Genomic DNA, 21,068 nt, shown 5'->3' with positions numbered 1-21,068 from the left:
GAAATAGAAATACACCACGTAAGAAGTGATCCCCTTTATTTTGAACAGACACATGTAGCCAGATACCCATTCAGACAACAAAAAGCTACAGGGAAAGAGTGATGAGGCCATGACAGACACTTGGAAAAGCATGAAAATTTTTGTTGGGGATGAAACATACATACCCTCCAACTGCACTGATTTTGCTAGACAATCCTAGAAGTCAGATCCTAATTTTTGATCTGACCAAAATATCAGTTGGTACCCATTCTTAAAACCATCTACCATTTCCATGAGGGGAAAAAACCCCTGGTTTTGCATGAGTTTATTGCAGGTTTCTTGTCTGTAGAGAGGTTTTCAGTCCTTCTCACCCTATGGCTGCTCCCATTTGCCACATTTAGCCAAAGCACTCGGAAATGGGAGAGGAGGGTGGGTTAAAGCTTTGCAAGGAACTCTTTAGGGCTTCCTCGCATGGCATTTCCAACAGCAGCACTGCACAGCTCTTTCTCTTGCTCTACTGCCTTTGGATCAGAAAGAAAAGGTGGAGTGGAGGTTGTCATTTTGGAGCTACTACAACAAAAAATGTGAGGCCACAGAAGCAGCCAGCACATGGAGACTGATCCTAAATAGCGGCAGCTACATGGCGGGTCCTGTGGGAAACGTCAGAATCTGAACGCCTGGCCACAACTGCCCTACCCTGCCGGAGTGAAAGCACGACGTGAAACAAAAACATCCTCACTGCCGTATCAAACGTGCTCTTCAGGCCAAGGAAATGGACTGGCTGAACCGCAGCTAACCTCACTCAGGCTCATCCCAGAGAAAGAAGACGTCTTGGGCCGAACCTTCACTCGCCTCTGCCGCGAGCTGTTTGTCTGCACAGCACCAGAGTGCAAACCCCTCCTGCATCCGAACCACACGTTCCAAATATACTCCTACTGGAATAATTTGTCAGGCTCACTAATTAGCTCTCCTCCCAGCCTCCTCGTGAGCTCAAATACTCTGCAGCACGCACTCCTCATACCAACGAGAGGGGAAGCTCACAAGCTCCTGTTGGAAATTCTCTGAGGATAACTTTACAAATAATCCTGACAAAAGAGAGAGAAAAAAAGCTACAAAATGGATGCAAAAATTGGCACCCGCTGTGAGGTGTGTTGATAGAGTGGCCCAAAGAAGCCTGCCTCCAATGGGATTTTTAAAAGGAATGCAGCTGGATGAAGGTCAAAAGGAAGGAATGTGGGAAAAGCCTACACTGGAGGTTGGCCATGCCAGCTGCATTTCCTCCTTGAACCGGTCATTTAGCAGAGTACAGCCACAAGCACACGCACACACACACTTTTACAGGAGAAGTTTGTGGCTGGCTGGTAGAGTAACAAACTCTGATCTGCTTTGCCCTGAATAACCTCAGCCTCACTGGAAGACAGGGAAGAAGAGTCTACATCTCACTGGCCAAAGAGCATGGCTCAGCTGTAGTCACAGAAGAGGATTTTTAAGCCTACGATTGTTCCCTGGCATTTTCCATAGAAACTGCTCTGCACCTTCCCGAGAAGTCGCGACGGCATGTTGAGTCAAACACAGGAGCCATGCTACACCTGTGAGAACCTGTTCCCACTGCTCCAGGGCCTCCTGGGAGCAGCATCCTTCCGGAGAACTGTCAGGGATACCACATGTAAAAGCCAGTCTGATGCCTCTGCATGCATATAGCAATTTGAGTGCCACTATATTAGATTCCCCCGAGAGAGGCAGCACCAACAGACATAAAGTAATTTATTGCCAAAGTGCGTTTCCATCTGCCCTATTGGGTTACCAATGGGACCCGTGCCCTGCTCAGGGTGCCAGCCCTCAGGAAATTGGATGGCCTAATGGCACAGAAAGTAGTTGTGTTTTATCAAGATGTAGGTCTAGTCTCTGATGAAAAGCTCTTAATCACAGACAGAATAGCACAGTACCCAACAGCATGTCATGACTTTTACATTCTCAAGAGGTCTGGCTGCTAGGCAGGTTGCTTTTTTTTTTCTTTTTCTTTAATAATTAATATCTGTGATAATTACAGGGGACAGTCTTCTCCTAATAGATTTGTTACAGGAGATGGGTCTTATCCCCGTGGAACACATTGCTTAGTGACTCCTGTTCCGAATACCCAGACTCTCTCAGAGGAAAAAGTATAATGCTGCCCATCAAGCCACCAGATCCATCATCAAATGAACTTTGAAAACGAGAGTCAGGTGCCCAGATAGATCTGGTGGCACATCACTACACAGCCCCCAAAAAGAGAAATATGAGGTATGATCCTGGCAACATTACTTATTGTACAACATAGCCAAGACATGTGGATTAGCTCCACCGAGGGTCTTAGGAAGTGAGCTGGTGAGACCCACAGAGGATAAGAATGGTAATGATCCAGTACAGGCTATACCCCAACACCTCAGGCTGGCATGCCAGAAACCCCAGGCAAAGACTGATCGAACACAGTTTGGGAGGCGAGTATTGCCAAGACCTCTATACTTACCACCAAGTCCCGAGTGCTTGCTCAGAGGGGGTGGGATAATGGAGAAAGAAAACTCAAAAAACAGCTGCCTCAAGAAATGACTTGTATTTGTAAGAAAAGCAACGAATGCCTAGCACAGAGTAAAAAAATGCTCGTATGAAGTTAAAGTGAAAGAACAGAGGCAAATGTTCTTCAAATACCAGCAGCACACATCGTTAACAGTGCAAATATAAACTACAAAATGTTAGACTAATCTAGTCAGCCAGAATACAATGTTAGCCAATGTAGGAAATGGTTGAACTCTGCCACCGATGGCCTTATGGCTAAGAATTAAAAGGACAGGCACATTAAAAAAAACTCTAAAAATCCTATGGAGTGGTTATTTTTTCTTCCCTCCCCCTTTTGCCTGGCGTGGAGGCATGGGCAACGAGGCCCTCTCGGTTATGGCTCTCTGCAGCCGGCCACTGCGACAAGGCAGGGTGGCCTGCGGTGGGTCGCGAGAGTCGCTCGTCCCTTCGGCCCCTGGTAAGCACACAGTGGAGGATGCCACTGCGTCCTCACCAGTCCATGTCGAGGCACATGTCAACTCGACATGGGGGGTGGCTCTTTGGGAGATGCGCGTTTCAAGGACCTGTGTCCTCGGCTGCTTGAGGAAAGCTAAAATCTCTGACAGGTAGTTATGGATGGCTCTTGTGGAGGTAGCCACAATGCCCAGCTGCAGCTCCATACGGCCCATGGACTGGGACATGAGACCCATGGACTGTGCATGCTCCCTCTTGATATTTTCCAGCAGCTGCACAATCCTACTGTTGGTTTCCATCAACAGCTTCTCTCCCTCTGTTAGCTGGGGCTGCCCTCTCCAACCCCGATCCCTAGGGACAGGCTCAACACCGCAGCGCTCTTCATTCATCTCATCATTTCCCTCCTCCTCAGGAGAGTCACTTTCAAACTGAGGAGTCCTACTGAGTGACTGATCCCCGGGAGACTGTATGTCCATGGTGCACTCTGGAGTCCGCGCCGGCGTTTGAAATCCCTCAAAATCCTCCCCAACGTTGCTGTGCGTTTCAGATGAGGACAGCGGCCACTGCCAGCTCTCTGTGGTCCTGGCTGGCGAGTCTTCATCAGAGGCAGGCACCGAGGATTCCTGTTCTTCGGCCGGCGTGGACAGCGAGCTCCCTCGGTGATGGCTGGCTTGCCCCGAGGATCCAGGAACCTCCCCATCTTGCTCCCCAGTGACATCTGGCAATCAAATAGAGGAGCAACAACCACTGTATCTGAGGCCAGGCAGATGGAGGTATCTACATGCATTGGACAACACATAGAAAGAAGCCAGTTGGGAAGCCAGAGTGTATGTGTTTGGGCAAACGGAAGGGCGGACTAAAGTTTAGTGACTGCATTGGGCACGTGGTAATTGGCGTCATTAAGCACTTTTGGTCTCAGTGCACACTGTCCTGTACCCAGAACACACACAGCCATGCTGCAACCCAAGGCAGGAGCTACCAAATTCCCCTCAGCGTGACTGTGACAGGAAATGTCAGTGAACCTAGCGAGAAGCTCACCTATGCACTGCAGTGGTGTCAGTCAGAAATCCCTGGGACGAGCTCAGGGCCAAGGGTCCAATTGAGCTTCCTGGGGTGCCAGATGTGCTCCACCACTGGCTGAGGGCAGCCCTTTGTTGCTCTGAAGCACTGCTGGCTATCTTCACTTTTGTCCGACGTCTCACGTCACCCCACCCAAAATCTCTCTCAAATAACTGCTGCAGCGCGACGGTGGCTGTCCGTGGGATTATCCCGTGAGCAATGCCCTCCCCAACATTTGCCAGATTTTCCTTGCTCTCTTCTCCAAACAGTAGGAAATGCTATCTGAGGGCATTGCTCACCGGGATCTCTTTGTCTCCTGCAAATGAACTGAGTTTTGCCCTCCCCTGGCTACCTCTTCCCTTGTCTGAGGGTGCATGGTGGAAAACTGGGTGCAAGCACTTCCCCACAGCAACTCTAGAGAAAAATGCCCTACAAAAGAGCAGGAAAGGCTTGGGCTTTTGCACCCACAGGAATCACCAGCTCACAATGGAATGTGATCTGCCCAACTCTCTCCTGCACCTCTCTGCATTACGTGAGGCTGTAGCCAGGACTCTATACACTTTCTGTTACTTCAGATAAAAAAATGAGTCCACTCTTTTTTTTTAAAACTTTTTTTTTTTTTTTTTTTTTGAGAGGAGCCAATTTGGTCATGAGAAATCACCCTAGGGCAGTGTGGCTGAAGGAGGCAGCACAAAGCCCAAAGCCCTGCATTCCCCACGCTCAGGCAAGAGACAGCTGAGAGAAGCACTGCTCTCGGTAGGGTTGCGACCCGACCAGCTGCTGCTGCTCACACCGCAGTGGCCTGAGTGCCAGATCAGTGCTGTGCCTACTCTCTGGCAACCCAGCCTTGAAAAAAGCTTTTTGGGTTTCTTTTTTTAAGGATTAATTTCTGCTTTTTGAAATACTGCTCTTCAGACCTCAGTGGAAGCTGTCAAGCTTATACCTGCAACGTGTGGCTGAGGTCATGCTAAACCATACTTTCGCTTCTGTTTATGAATCAGGGCAGGGTTTTGTTTGATTTAAAAAATATATATTTTATGTGAAATATAATGAAATGAAAAGCTTTTTCTGACAGACCCAAGGATCCCTCCTCCTATATCTCAATCCCTGTCTACCACAGTGTGGTACTCATTATCACCCATGTGCCTGCAGTATTATGGTGCTCTAAAAGAGATTCAGTGTGAATTCATTGAATGATGACTTTTAAGTGCTAAAATAATGGATATTATTCGTGCATTTAGCATATTCACTACTTCAAAGTATTCACATTCAAAGTATTCATATTCTCTCTGCGTCTGGCTGGACTGTCCAGTTGCATGTTTTATGGAAAGTGAGGATGAATTTGTATTTGTAAAAAGGAATGAGCTCCTTATGGAAATGAATTCTAGGGACAAACTGTCATGCAATCATTGGTTCTTCCACTCCATGGAGATTTGAAAGGGACTGTAATATCAACCTAGCTAAGAACTGCTTCTTCCTTGGCAATTCTTCTCCTGCTTTTTCTAATACAGCCATAGCTGCATTCCTTCATTAGCAAAGTTTTCTTAGCAACTATAGTGTAGGATCATGAAATGATTTTTCAGCATTTTCCTATGTGAGTACACATGAAAAAAAAAAAAAGAACAAAAAAAACAGGGGACCTAATTTTACCACACAAAGCAAACACACACTTCAGTTAAAGTCTATGGAATCGGAGTGAGGTAAGGGATCATAAATACTCATTCTGGTAGAGCCACTGGTCATACTGAATATCTTGGCATTTCTTTTGACATGTCAACAGAAAATTCCCCATATTTAAAAACCCCATTTAGCTGGCAAGTGTTCTAAACAGAGCCCACCTAACAACTGGTAAATAGTAGAACCAAACTGTACTGGAAGTCAAAAATGGAAGCAAAACAAAATCAAAAACCTCGAAACTCCACACTGAATTATGAATACTTCTGTAAATGGTATCACTGTGTCTAGTTTGTTCAGACTCAGGGGGACCAGAACACCTTTGTTATTTGTGCATGTCTACATATTTGCCAGAGGCTTGTAAAGAAAAATTTCTCTGCAAAAGCACAATAATAAATTTTTGCAAAATTCCGTATGTCTTATGAAATGTTACCATTTGTTGTTCTCCCAATCAGTCTTTTCAGCCTTTCAGAGCTGAAAGAACAGCATCTGGCAATTGGTGACCAATGACACAAATGACAAAAAAGCAAAGAGTCTGTGAAAACCCCTGGGCAGAAGGTTAATTGCAGAAACTCTTGGCGAATACTTCTGAATAATGAATACATGCACAGGCTTTAGGTTAGGTTGGTAAACTTGGCTGGCAATGAGAAGAAGGAACAATCATCACTGTCATTATTTGTAACAAGGTTCAGCATCTCTCAGCAACTCTGGTTTCTGGAAGCTTTGGGAAGCATTGCCATGGGCATGGGGAACCGAGGGTGTGTTACAGGCATGGCCCTCCACAAACTTTCCTTCACTAAGGAGCAATCATGGGAAAATTCCCTGGAGGCCACTGGCTGACACCACCTGGATGAACGTGTGAGTCTCTGCCCAAGAAATCCATTCCTTGGTGACCAAAATTCACCCTAAATTCTGGACAGATCTTGGTCAGGTTGGTTACACCAGTGCCTAGGCTGGGGCTGTGGCAGAGGTGTGCTAGGGACAGCAGGGGCACTGCAAAACTGGGTTCAGCCAGAAACCGTCCTTATGTACGAACAGCTGACAGAGTGACCTCAACTAACTGCCTTTAACTCCTTAGAAAAGGGGCCACCTCCAAAAAAAAAAAAAAAAGAGAGAGAGAGGCCACTACAACTGTGAAGTCAAAATTGGCCATGGATCAAACCATGCACCTCCACGGCTGACCTCACCTGGTTGTTAATTTGATTTAAAAATAAAAAAAAGTCTATTTCTTTTCAAGCTCTAAATAGTGTGGGTACAAAGAAGCACAGCTGGCTTCCTTGGGTGTGAAGCAAAGGGAAGAGGTCAGATTCTCTGATCTTTCTAGCAATTTCCACCTGACACACCATTCCTACATGCAGCATTTTGCTCACAGTGACAGATATGACTTACAGGCAAAATAGGTCACTTCTGTCTTTTACAGGTATTTTTATACCAAGTGATAGCAGCCATCAGACCTGCAGCCTCCAAGGTTCACGTTCCTAACCTCATGTCCATTGCTCTGCTGGGGCAGGACTTCCATGTCCATCCTTAAATGGCTGAGGAAGGGACTCAGGGAGGAGCATGCAAATGGACTAAAGGGAGCAGAAACATCTGGAAGTCAATGACCCACTGCACTTCAGCTTTGGTGTTTGATCACTGTGGGTACTATACAGCTATTTCCAAAAGCCCCCCAGGATTCACAGGGTTCTGAAGGCTGTTTTTTGTTTTACTTCAGTGACTCTGTTGTGTTTAAGGAAAAAAAAAGAGATCTGCTATTGAGGAGGTTCATGCAATAGGAACTGGTGAGCCTCCACCAAAGTCCTGGCTATCTCCCTTTCGCCCCTGTTGGACAGGTTCTCTGTTTCTGCAGAGGAGCAGAATCTACCAGACAGATTCTCTGTTCCTGCTGCCTATCCAGGTGATTCCCCTGGGCTGACACAGAGCCTGGTCTGATGTGGTGGATCAGCAGGTGCTCCTGGAGGCCACAGGAGTGCTGCTCCAGGTGTGCCTGCAGGGGAGAGCTGTGGTTTTCCCCATCCTGCCCTGAGCATGCTGATCAAAGCCAAGTTTATTCCAGCCTTTAGGTTCATGAATATGTCCATTATTTTGGAGCACTGCTATTCCGTGCTATTCCTTGCACCACAACATTCATTTTACCACTGAGAGTCCTTTGTGTTGGTCATTAGGCATTTTTAGGATTGTAACAATTACTGGGTTGAGATACACAGAGAATTACTGAATGGTTGATTCAGCTGCAGGGGTAGAGGACTGAGACAGAGGCCAAGAACAGAGCAGGGCTTTGGATATACACAAACTTTAGAGACATCAGAAGTATTTCTTTAACTTTTGGTCACTGAAGAACATTTGAGATTTATGCCTGTGTTGTGCCTTACCTGCCACTTGGACTGGCAGCTGATCCCTCCCCTGAGATGTGCTGCTCTTTAAGAAGCCCTCCTTTTGAAATCCCACCATTCCTGTTTCACCTCTGCTACTGGATCGTTGCCTTTTCCATTATCTTTCCTTTTCAGACTGCCCACCAGCGGAGCTGCACGGGAGGGCTGGGGCACCGTCTCTTCCTGCTGACAGACAGGTGGGTGGAGATGTCCCTTGGCCACAACAAGAGGGCCAGGAGCCCAACAACAGCGGGAACACAGCGGGGGAGCTTCCCGGGCCCTGCCTCTGCTGCTCTGGACCTGGGCCTCTGTCTGTATCTCATCATCCCTCCAGGGGTGGGTGCATTTCTCAAACTGCTTAGGTACCAAGGTGATAGGTGCCTTGTAAATACCTAAGATAGATACAGACAGAAACTGTACCAGGCGCATTAAGCAACACTTCAGACAATGCCAATGGCACCTCAGTGCTGTAGGATCACCCACCTGGTCCAGCATCTGCAGGCAAATACTGGGCACATGCATTTTTCCTTTGGAAAAGTGATGGGAACACAGGACATTCATTCTTCCTTGGTGGCAACAGGTTTGGGCACACAGCCCTTAGTGTCAGGCACTGCGCATGTAAGGGTTTTGTTCCATCGCCTTCCCTAAATACGAGTTTGCAGGTTTAGTTTAATTTCCTTCGTTAGTCAATAAAATTTGCTTCCTTGTCAATAATCTGCAAAAACGGGTTACAGGAGTTGTACCAGAACTAAAGGGGTGGTCTTCACATGTGCCTATTTAAAATTCCTATCTGAAATGCTTTTTAAATGACATAAAAATATGGCTGTGGTGTTGCTTTCATCTTATGGATTCAATTTCTTATCCCATTTTTTTTTATTTTTAAATACAAGTAGCTTGTTTTTAGCATGAAGACCAGGAGTGATTATGTATATAATTACGTTTCCATGTCTGGAAAGAAAAAAAAAAAGCGGCATCTAAATCAAGTTGGTGCAATTATTTGCACTGCATTCCTTTTAGGTTTTTGGCACTTTCCGTATATACGCCAAAGGCCTTGCCCTGCTTAATTTGTAAAAGAATAGCTGGGAAGTAACTGGATAAAAACTTCAGGGGGAACGTCCGTGGATGAGAGAGCTACTAAATGACAGTTTGGGCAAACAGTGGGTATGGGGATCTGGGCAAGGCTTTCAAAGAAGCAGATGAACAAAAATTCTGGACCACCTTCCCAGTGCTAGCAGGCAGGTGAGAATCTACTGATTTCAAAAGAAAGCTTGGTGAGACCACAGGAGTTCATCTGATAAAGTTGCTTGGCACAGAAGTAATTTCACCTGACAGTGTCCCTGGGAGAAAAACAGGTGACTCATGTTTGGTTAAAATGGTTAAAAATGGATTTGTGCCCGCTGAGAACAAATGGCTTTCTTTCCAGCTTTTCAAACAGGATCAGATGTGTAAAAATTCATGAAAGACCAAAAGTAGGTAAAGTATAACAAGGCCTTCAACACATCACTGAGCATTTAAAGACCAGCCTTAGCTGAAGCATGGATTCAGAGTAAGAACATTAAAGGTTAAATTCTAAATCCAAATTTGTTGTTTATGATCAAAATTAGAGGAAAGAAACAACAAGTTCAGCCTACAGTTATGTCCTGTAAATACAGAATTAAAAATATACAGGAATGGAATGACCTGAGTTTTCATGTGGACAATTAGACTAATCCTCATCAATCTGCCACCACTATATTTTAATCTGGAATTACCTTTCTCCAGTCCCAGCCCAAATTAACAATTTGCAGGACTGTGCTTGAATCACAATGCCCAAACCACACATTTACCATACTGCAAACAACAGGCAGAGAATATTATTTTAGCAGTCAGCATAATGAGGAAAAAATAAAAGTGCTTTGCAATACAGTCAAACACAAAAGGCACTTGAAACACTTTCCTGCTATGAAAATTAACTAAAAATACTTGTCTGTTCTCTGGGATACTGTAAATTCTACAAAGTACTCTAAAATAAAAAAATAATAAAATATATAAAATAAATCAATAAATCATAAAAAAATTAGTTACTAAAATTAATCATTTAACATTGAGTATCTATAAATACCATTACATGATTTATGAAAATGCTTTGTAGGTATTCACAATAAAGAGCTCTCAAAACTTTCTTGAAGGAAAGCCTTATTTGTGTTCCTAGGGCTGAAAACAGCTTCACATTATTACACACAAGTCACATTTACACATTATAACCACACCATCAAAAGTAATCTTTAAGGAAGGCAGAAAACGGATATGTTCAAATTCTTTCCAGAGATACAATTTTCAAGTACCAGCTCTTTAACAGCATGTTCATTATTAAGGAAATAATGATACAGGCATTTAAAATACACCTGCAATGCTGAAGCCTTGCAATTCAGCCTACCTTGAAAGAGGAATGGTCATTGTCTAACAGTGGTTTCTGTTCAAGAACAAAAACAAAGCAGAGAATATAGTCAATACCCACTCCTACCCTGCAAGCCAGGTGGAATTTAAATGGCAATTTGATGTTCTGTTTAAGAGACAGCATTTGAAAATTTGGCCTAGTCACAAAAGAAAGGCAATTGAATCAAAGAAACCAAAAAGAAAGAGGAGGATCTAAGACACTTGCAGCCTTCTCTGTTCTTACACTTAACTCTCATGCTTCTACACCGAGGGGAAAAACCAAACAAACTATGAGGAATTATCTAAAACAATTTATTTTTAATTAGATTAGAAATTAATTAACATGGGTATGTGAACATTTGAAGGAAAAAGAAAAAAAAAATAGCAGCAAAGGGAGTTTTGAGATGAGGGAGATAAGTCCTTCATCTCCCTGGCTCCTGAAAAAGAGAGAGAACACATTAAAAGTGCTGAAAGAGTTTTCCACTGCCCTAACTGTGCCATGTTGGGAAACACATGCAATTTTAACTGTTCCTCAAGCCCTCATGATTTTGAATATGTGCTTAGATATTAAATTGATAATATCTGAGCATAGTCACACTCACATAAACCAACGTATTTAATGTGTCTCTTTGCAAATGCTACAAACCCCACATTTTCTGTAACACTTACAATTCCTTTTCCAACTTCTTTTGTACCATTGTCTTGTTTGGCTGATGCAGAAAGGTTTTAAAAACCTTTTCAATTACACTCCTGTAGTAAAGGAAAGCAAGTATCATGACAGGGCGCTACCTCCTCAAGAAAAAGCTGATAAATTCATAATAACAGTGTAGATGAGAATACCCATAGACTCAAGCAGCCTCTACGCATGATTCCCAGTGTTTTCAAAATGTTAAAGCATCTCATGACAGGTAATTCCGGGTCTGAATAAGTCTTTAGTATCAGGAGTTACCTGTTAAGTTTGGATTCTGTGGCACAGGTTGCTAATCAACACATTGCCAAATTATTTTTAATGGAAAACACAGGTTTAGCATTGTTCCCTTTTTGAAACATGCCAATTTTCAATACTTTGCTCTCACAAATTGTTTTACAAGTACTTATATTGTAGCCACGGTCCTAATCCTACACTTACACTGCTGTGGGCTCCCCCAAGTTACACTACAAGCCATAAAATCTGCAGCCTTGCTGCACCGACCACAAATGGGGCTGGCATTTCTTCACACAGACTTGACAAATTCCACCCAGAGTCACTGCTTGCTGCTTGAGATAAGTGACAACCCGATGACAACCTCTTCCTCATTACTACACTGCCACCTCATTAGAATTTCAAATATGTAATGTGAATCAATTACTTACAAGGGATAACCTTCAAGAATTCTTCATGAAGCCTGATGCCTTTTGCTCTCATCTTCTGAAATAGTGTCTGGTGAAGATCTGAAAACCTTCTTCCTACAGAGAAGTACTGCAGGTGCTGGGAGCTATCTCAGGAGCTGCTGTGGTGAGTGCTGTAAAAGTTGCTTTGGTGGTATTCCCATTGTTCCCTGCAGACAAATCTCCATCATCAACTCCACCACAGTGAAATAAAGAAAGTGAGTTTTGACCCCAGATGGCTTTGGGAGTGGTCTCTTCAAACAGAACAGAACACTGAGCTAATCCACTGCTTGGCATTCATTTATATATATTTGCTCTGCACTTTCATTGTTTCAGATGCCATTGGAAGGTGCCACCTTTGAAACAATGGACAACAGGAATGAGATGAAGTGGGAATGCTTATTGCAGACAGAGCTAATAATATTTCTTTTGAATGCCATCAACTGATATTTTTCTATTCAAATGCCAGTCAGACTTGATGCCAGGTAACAATATTCTGTGTTGATGATACCACAGTTATTGTGTATCTGTGAGGTGGTGATAGAATCTAAACCCTTCAAAGGAGAAAATCCATTATTTGTAGTTGGTACTGCAGCCCACACCAAAGCCCAAAGACCAGGACCAACACACATACTTTATCAGTACATGGTATATATCAGTATTTTATATTGATTACCATATCAAATCTAAGAACAAACAGCACCACCCCAGCTCACAGCTGACACCCATGTGACACTGCCAGCAAATTATTTATTAATGCAGAAGGATATTTGTCATTCCCATTTCACTGTGGAAATTTAACCTGCTCTGTTCTTAATTTTGTCCTTTCTCTTAGAGGATTTTATATTAGGTGTTTTAAAATTCAACTGTCCACTTCAGCTTTCACTGAAATTCCCAAAATTACTCACTATATCAAACCCATTTCCTGGCAGCAAAGAAAGCTGAGGAGCAGGAAACTTTTAAATCATGTATTTAGACATTTACAGATCTTAGCTTATGGATGTGTTCCTTAGGGATCATATAATTTTCAAATTCTCCCTCCACAAGGAGTTATTCATAAGTCAAAACAAAAACTGAAGGAAAAGCCATTTAAAACCAAGCTCTCCACCAGCTGCATAAACTTATGAACAGAGTTAAATTTAAAGTTTTAAATATTAATTTTGAAGCTCTAATGATACCTATTTTCCTGTCATGATGATGAAAATTATGACCTCAAATTTTTCCCTTAATCTTTCATTTTCAGAGTGTTTTCAAGCCTTCATTTCAATTTGCTGCATGAATATCCTGAGTACTGTTCAGTATTAATGGAATCACATTTTAAGTGCTGCCTCCAAGAAGTTCTGCTACAACTCTTGGTTTACACGTTGCCATAACTTACTCATACAATGGTTCTTGGAAAACTACAAGGCACAGGAAAGAAGAAAACCTCTCCCCCATCCCAGGTATCCCACAAAATCCAGAAAGTAGTTTGGAAACACAACCCTTCCACACACACATTTCAAGGTTGGAAGCTACCTCTGAGTCAGGCAACTACTGCAAGCAGAAAGTCAGTGTCACGGATGAAGTTAAATTTTAGTTAAATTCATGCTTTGTAACTGCAGTAAATTGACAGAACTGCCTATGCCATGCTGCTCCAAACCTAAGGATTTTATCAGCTTTTTAGACACAAATACCCTATATTCTATCCTGCATATAAAAAAATACAGCCTATGTCCTGTCCTGCCCTGCCTTTCCCCTGCTTTCCCAATGAACCAGAACCCATATCCAGAGATAATCAACAAGACCAGTCAGACAAGAACCACAGAACCCATTATTGTTATCTTAATGCCTCCCTCATCTCTGACCCAGAAAACTGAATTTGTGGTTGACAGAAGACTCTACACAACAATACAAAGATTTTTTTTTATATGCTGCCAAAACATATTTTTCAGTAGCAATGTGGTTTATTCTGTCATAATCTCTGAATGGAGAATAGCAAATATCCCTAGCTGGAACCTCTGGTAACCACCTGAAAGGAGGTCAGGAAAGAGCAGGAAAATAAAGAGTGGAAAATAACCCAATTCCGTCCTATTAAATGTCAAAAAGGAAAAGCCTCCCTGCTGAGAGAAGACACTGACTACAGCCTAGATTTCTTTTCCGTAACACTGAACCTCGTCCAAGAGCAGGACACAGCCTCTTTTTCACCAGCTAGCACCCAGGGGCTCAGGGAAGTGGGAGACTCTTCCTTGGGCCAGGCTCCATGAGAAGGTGGAAATGAACAGCCCCTGCTCGGGAGAGCTCACAATCTAGGGAAGCAAAATGACGTACAGGAGCATGGAAAAAGTACAGCTCAACACAAACAAACTCTCTGTACACAAAAATACATTCATGAAAACTATTAAAATAGCACTGCTATTTCTACCTGCCCCCCTGCCTCGCCATCAGTGCTGGGATGATTGCTCAGTGGGGATCTAGGAGAGGTGGGTCTCTGGGAGAGATTTCAAGGAGAAGGTGGTAGGTGGCCTCATGAATCAGTCCAGGGAGAGCACTCCATGCATACAGGACAGCGTGGAAGATGATCTACCAGACAGAGCAGCATTTCTGCAGGTGAGAAGCTCAGGTGTGGTGTGCAAGATCCCTGATTCCTGAGCCAGACACAGTGTGGGCATGGGAAAACGTGTGGCCGCTGGGGAGACGAGCGGGATCACTAATGTGGGACTGCACTGGGGGGTCACTGGCCACTAACTCTCTGTGGCTGCCAGTCAGCACAGGAACTGTGAGGAGATGAGATGGAAGGGGTTGGAGAAGAGTCGGGTACAGAGAAGGAAAAAAAAGGCAAGGTGAAGGAAAGGAGACAAAAGGAAGAAATGCAGGGGATATTTTCGAATGTGGTCTTCTATTTGAGTTTCTTAGTGTGTTTGCAATTTATTAACTAATTAACTAAAAAAAACATATACAATAATTAATGTACATTTGACACCATAAAAGAAACTGGACCATATGCCAACATTTACATTGTTATTATCCTTCACTATGGAAAGGTGAGAAACAGGTTAAACAAGAGACAAAATGCTTCCCCTTACCCTTCTTCTTCCGTACTGAAGCTTGGAAATAGAAAGGGAAGGAACTGTGAATCAATTCTGAAGGTAATGTTTTATATGCTAAATCCTCATCTGTCATTTTGATGCAAACATTATCCTTCCCTCTAAGATGTCAGCCTCTCCCTGCTCACCTTGGCTAAATAGGTATCTCTCAAACCACAGTAGATAAAATCTGCTTTTGCCAAGCTGTTTATCAGGGTTTAAGAGGAATTTCTCCCCTGCAGTTATTAAGGACACATGCAGACATTTTTTTCCTAAGTTCTTTTTTAAAAGCAGTAATTGGGGCAACTTATTGATACCAGGGCTGTCAAACTATGACAACATCGGGCATTCCCCAGTCTTTGCAGATTTAAATGGAAAGGAATCATTAGCACACTGCCATCTTTTGGATTAATTAATTTAAAAGAGAACAATTCAGATGGTCTGCTCTGTATTATGAAGAACAGAATAGCTCAAAACATGTCAATAAAACTGCAAATAGGGTTCAGGGCCAGGCAAAGGAAGTGATTCTAATGACAGCAAGGTGGATAATTTTTTTTTTTTTTAAATGATGTTTACCTTAGCTAGAAGACATTACAAAACTATGCACTCTAAGGGAAAGCAAATGGGGAGTTTCTATTTACATTTTTCTTCTATTACATAACAAGGGACATTCAATAAAATTAAAGCCATCACATTCAAAACCAATAAAAAGGAAATACATCTGTACACAGCACATAATTAGCCCGTGGGATTCTTTGTCATGAGACATTATTGAGACCACGAGCTTCTCCAGCTCAGGAAAAAGGGTTACACATAGGTATTGATGAGAACATCCACAGTGCTCATTTATAGGTTCTTCCTATTTGGTTTGCACATATATGGCATGAAAGAACTCATTCATCAGAGAGTTTAATGGCTATAAAAATGTGGGTGTTCTCATAGCTCTCACAGATGTCCAATATATACACAAATACATAGAGGGATATATAAATTATAGATAAATACACACATACAAGCTGTGTTTTATGTCAGGAGACAACTTTTAACTGATGATAGGGAGAACACTTTCCCTGTGGAAGCTTGTTCAGTTGCTGTGCAATTTAAGAATTCTTGTCCCTTCTGGTAATAGCCCTTTTCCACAAAGGGACAAATACAAAAATAGGTAGACCACAGATGTTATTTGGAACAGCAGTTACATTGTTTGCTAGGGTGGCAAATGCTCAGAGTAACACAGAAGTGGCATTTATAGACTTTTTTAGGAAGAAAGCAAATTTCTGCCACTACTACAGCTTTCCTAGGGGACAAACACCTCTGGAACATGGTGCAGGACTATTCCTCAGAACAGAAAACTCCTGCCACTGCAATGTCTGCTCCATCTGGATAAAGGCATGAATGGGAAATGTGCTTAAAAATGGAAATATGTCCCATGGCTGCTTGTTAAAGTAGTTGCAGTGGTTTCTGCCACTTGGTGAGGACAAACAGCAGAGCAAGGGCCACAGCTTGAGCAGGGGGGTAGGAAAGCTAAAATATGACGGTCTCCACTGGGGACATTACTATTAACAAGCTATTCTTCCCTAGGAAAGTGCTGCTTGGACTTTAAGACCAATATCTCCTGTGGAGGATTGAAAAGTCAGAGAAATAGAAGAATATCCTCAGCTTGAAAGCAATTGACAGAAGAGGATAACAAAGGGACAAAAATGGTGCTTAAATGTTGCTGTCCCCTTGGGAAAGGTGGTTGATAAACCAGCAAAGTTTTACAAGCTCTCAGTACTCCATGAAAGAAAATGAAAAACACCCAGACCCACAAAGTGTGCTCCAGAAATAATATTTTACATTTTAATCCTGGAAGAAAAATAATGGAGCATTCACAAGCTGATGACACCTTGAGTTAAGCTCCTAAATTTCCTTGTACATAAAAACCAAATTTTCTGAGACTTGCTGGAGCTAAATAATCAGACTGGGGTGGGGTTTTTTGGTCTTCATTTGGTTGTTAGACCATAGAGAAGACAGTACCTGCTTCAGCACCATTTTGCTGGGAGACTTCCCACTGGAGTTACATGACCTGACTCACTAAAGGATGGATAGGGTCCATCTGCCCCAAAAACCACTGACTTACAGGGGGAAGAAAAGGGCCCACAAGGCTATGATTCCTTCCAATTGGCCTTCAGATGAGTTCATGTCAGGAAAACCCCAAGATCATAAAATTAAGTATTTAATTGTAGAATTACATGGGAAAATGATTTTATAGTGTGGATTATTATAATCTATTACTCTGCAGTGAAGGATGTGGTTTGGTTTTATACCCATTTCTCACTTGCTAAACATACTGTTTTACTGCTATAGCCACATAGAAATGTGCACTGGGCTTTTCCCTTTTTATATACGATTTATTCATATTTCCATGTCTTAGTCTAGCTGCAAAAATTCTACCTTTTAATGACCTAACAGATTAAAAGCAGGAAGAAAAGAACAATTACCTTCCTCATTTCTAGAAAATGAATAAAAATTCCTGAAGAATTATGCATATCTAGAGTGTGGATGATCAAGCAAAGGAATCTACAATGACATTTCTCAAAACTAGCAAATAAAAGACTGAATGCTCAATAATTTTTATTACCAATAGTGAGAGGAGTTAAGTTTATATCATGCACGGAAGTCAAAGTGATATCATAATATGCACTTTTTCAGATCAAATGAAACAAGTTGAAGTTGAAGCTGCTTTAACACTGTCAGCTTTTAATAACAGCTTCTGGCAGCTTACCTTTATCCACTAATGAGAGGCCACAGAAATTTAAAATAAAACAATATTAGATGAACTGAAAATTTAGAAAGCAAAGCTAACAAAACATGATACAGCATTATTTTCTTTTTTTATTCCCTTTTTTTTTCTCTTTTTTGGTAGATGTGCCAAACTTTGATGATGCATAAAATGTATCAACATTCCCTTGCGCAGCAGTAAAGGCACAAGTCTCCACAAAAATCGTTCATGCGAGTCATGCACATTTTGAACTCTCCAAAGATGCAGCATTCTTAAAACCTCCTCTGCTCTAGACACTGTACACAGTGCAGCTCCCTTCACCAATTTCACATAGAGACATATAGATAGATATTTACATCTCCACCAAGCCAGCATGCTTGCCAAAAAACACTTTCTTACCAAGCTCTTCAAGCTCTGAGGTCATGGACTTAGAGCGCAGGGTCAGTGCAGTGGTTGGAGCTCGCTTAGGAGGTGGTGGGGCTGTGCATGGAACAGAAAAACACAAGTGTCAGCCAAAACACACCCTCTGGAAGCCCTATGCTCACAGCCACAATTCCATATCCATTTAAAAGAATAAGCTCCATGAAATAAGGCGAGAATAAATACCTACATGTGGAGGAAAAAGCCCTGAGATGCTTTTCATGGACTGAATTTCTCCACTGTTTCTGGCTCTAGCGTAGGTTGCTTGATACATCCGCAAGCTTTTATGTAACAGGATACATAGAAACATTTAAAGCTAAATAACTGTGCACTTCTGTTTCCCAGCAGGAAAAGGGCTTTCCAGAGAAAGGACCTCGCAGCAATGGTGCCCCTTCTGAGAAACATGCAGGGCTAAAAACCTCCTGGGCACCAGCCAATCTCTGGCAGATTAATTTAATCTTTGCAGAAACTGTTCAATCCGAGAAATACAGGAAAGACCATTCACATGGATCTGAATTGTTAAGGTGACTCTAAGGGAAACGGGTGATCCTCAGAATATATAAGATCTTAAAATATCCAGGCAATAATCTAGCACAGAAACTACCATCTGTGCTTTAGTATCCTGGTAACAAATATTTCTGGTGGTCAGAAAAGATCATCTCATTCCAACCCCTCTGCCATACCTTCCACTATCCCAGGTTGCTCAAAGTCCCATCCATTCTGCCCTGGACACTTCCAGGAGTGAGGCAGTCACAGCTTCACTGGGCACCCTGTGGCAAGCCTCACCACCCCCACAGTAAAGAATTTCCCACTAAGATTTAGCCTAAACCTGCTGTCTTTCAGTTTAAACATTGCCCCTTGTCCTGTGTCTACATTTAAGGTCAATATGATATATACCAAAAGGCAGAGGCAAAAAGGTTTGTTTAAAATGTGTGAACAGTATTTCCATCAAGCCAAAAATAACGCAAGACCATGCTGGGACATGATTTAGTTTAACACAGCCTTTCCCCTCCGCCCCACAAGCTGGTCTCATTCTTTTTTGCTTTTTAATAATTATTATTTTTGCTTTTTAATTATTATTATTTTTAATAAGCAGTGGAGGTGAAAAACACTTCCAACACAGACATAAAGTTTTAATTTCATGGAGCAGGAGGGATCCTGGAGTGCCAGCTCCTCACCTGCTCCCGTGCTGAAGAGCCAGGTGTGTGTGAATGATAACTCATGGGACTGTGGGAGGAACAGGAACTTTCAGCAATGTGCTGCAGCTGCAAGGAGCACCAGTGAGCAGCAGCAATCTTTCCTGCTTAATTATAATTATAAGGGCCTAATGACTTCCCAGCATAGCGGGGAAGCCAAACTCTGGGGCATCTAAGGTGAAGGAAACAGTGTAAATTCATTTTTTGTTTCCTCTTTTTATTGGGGTGAAGTTTTCATGGTGGTTTTTTGGATGGGTGGGTGAGAAACACTCCTAAACTACCCCCATGTCAAGTATATTTGAAATTAATAAAAGATCATCTCTTCTTAGTGCTTTTCCTCTCTCACTACTGCAAGAAATTTTACTACAAGATCCTCAAACGTATACATGTGGAAAACTCACAGAGATTAATGCCAAGCATGATGAGAGAACACTGCTCTTTTGGCCACATGTTAATGTCTAACCCAACAGAATTAAATCACTCCAACTTAAACAAGAACAGGGCATTTCAAATTTGAGAAGCAAAGCCTAATAAATCAGAATTTAGAAAACAGCAATTTCATGCCCATTCTTGGTTTTCTGTGAAGGAAGAGCAGAAGAGTCCATTAGGAAGAGAGAAAAATGTACCTTTCTTCCTTGCTGTGTCATCTGGATCAAGATTCCTGGTTACTGTGACAACCTTCAGCACGAGGTGATTGCCCCCCTGTCGAATCATGTTCACCACCTGCCTGTGGCCAACTTTCACTACGTTCTCATTATTAACCTGCACAGAAAGGAAGGAGTCTTTTAGACCAAAATGCATAAACTTTTTGTTCTATCATTTTTATAAAAAGAACGTGGAAGGAACAGATAGAAACAGAATTTCTAGTTACTGCCTTTTAATGAAAATATGTATTTAAGGAACAGTGCACAGCTGACATGATGACCAGAAAACAAAGCTACTCCTTTGGGAAATGCACATCTAAATAAATTCAACCAAATCATGCCCTTTACATATTTTCTTTACAATGACTAGAATTTTCCTTCTGCAAGTTTCTGGAAGGATCTCCTGTCCTGGAAGCAAAGGCAACAGGGCCATAGCAGGTCCAAAGAGTGTCCATGGAAAAAGAAGAGTTAAATACATGAAGCCCTGAGCAGTAACTGTGGTCATGCCAATTAAACTTCAAACTGCACTTAGCTTAGGGGGGAAAAATTTAAAAAAAAAATATATGTACTCTCAGTAATTTCTAGTATTAAATAATCATTTTTGCTGGATTTGTCTTTCCATAATATCAATTAATAGACATAGAAGAAAGCAGAGGCATGTAAATAAGCACGGCTAAAAGTAATTTATTTATTCATTCAATCTATAAGGAGTCACTGAAAGTTATCTGAAATTTGAATGATGACAACATGTAAGACTGAAGTGCTGCCTGTGCTATTTGAACATAAAAGATATTGAGGAATGGAGGAAGAGCTGCTGCCAGGATACATGCTGGGAAGTTGATCTCTCTCCAAAATTCCACTGACTCAGTAATATTTCACTGAGATCACTCAATGCCTCCCAAAATGAACAGTCATTTTCAAAGTAAGTGTTTTTAGCCTCCTCTATTTATTCTGACAGGCTGGGCATCTCACACTCTAAAGGATTTACAGTTCAGAGCAGAATCTCTCATTAAATATTATTGCTGCTTAGCGGAACAAACAGCACAAGCCGCCCCACTCCAACCTGAAATCATTTTTCCCTCCATTGTCTGGAAGGAAAACCTTCCCTTTTTTCA

At 42.2% G+C, this 21,068-nt stretch overlaps 1 protein-coding gene across 2 annotated transcripts in view; it reads right to left on the bottom strand.

The window, feature by feature from the left end:
* SHANK2 (SH3 and multiple ankyrin repeat domains 2) overlaps window positions 1-21,068 on the bottom strand; it is a 242,700-nt gene that overhangs the window by 15,760 nt on the left and 205,872 nt on the right. For both annotated transcript variants that reach the window (XM_041411608.1, XM_041411618.1), the window contains 4 exons: window positions 19,936-20,071; window positions 18,093-18,173; window positions 17,697-17,705; window positions 14,936-14,956 (listed from right to left, as the gene is read on the bottom strand). In XM_041411608.1, coding sequence (XP_041267542.1) covers window positions 14,936-14,956; window positions 17,697-17,705; window positions 18,093-18,173; window positions 19,936-20,071 — 247 coding nt within the window. The remainder of the gene's footprint in view (window positions 1-14,935; window positions 14,957-17,696; window positions 17,706-18,092; window positions 18,174-19,935; window positions 20,072-21,068) is intronic.

Source organism: Onychostruthus taczanowskii, unplaced genomic scaffold (genome assembly GCF_017590055.1).
Source record: "Onychostruthus taczanowskii isolate IOZ18803 unplaced genomic scaffold, ASM1759005v1 scaffold101, whole genome shotgun sequence".
Taxonomy (NCBI): Eukaryota; Metazoa; Chordata; class Aves; order Passeriformes; family Passeridae; genus Onychostruthus; species Onychostruthus taczanowskii.
The sequence above is the reverse complement of the archived record's forward strand: the minus strand, read 5'-3'. Positions and strand labels throughout refer to the sequence as shown.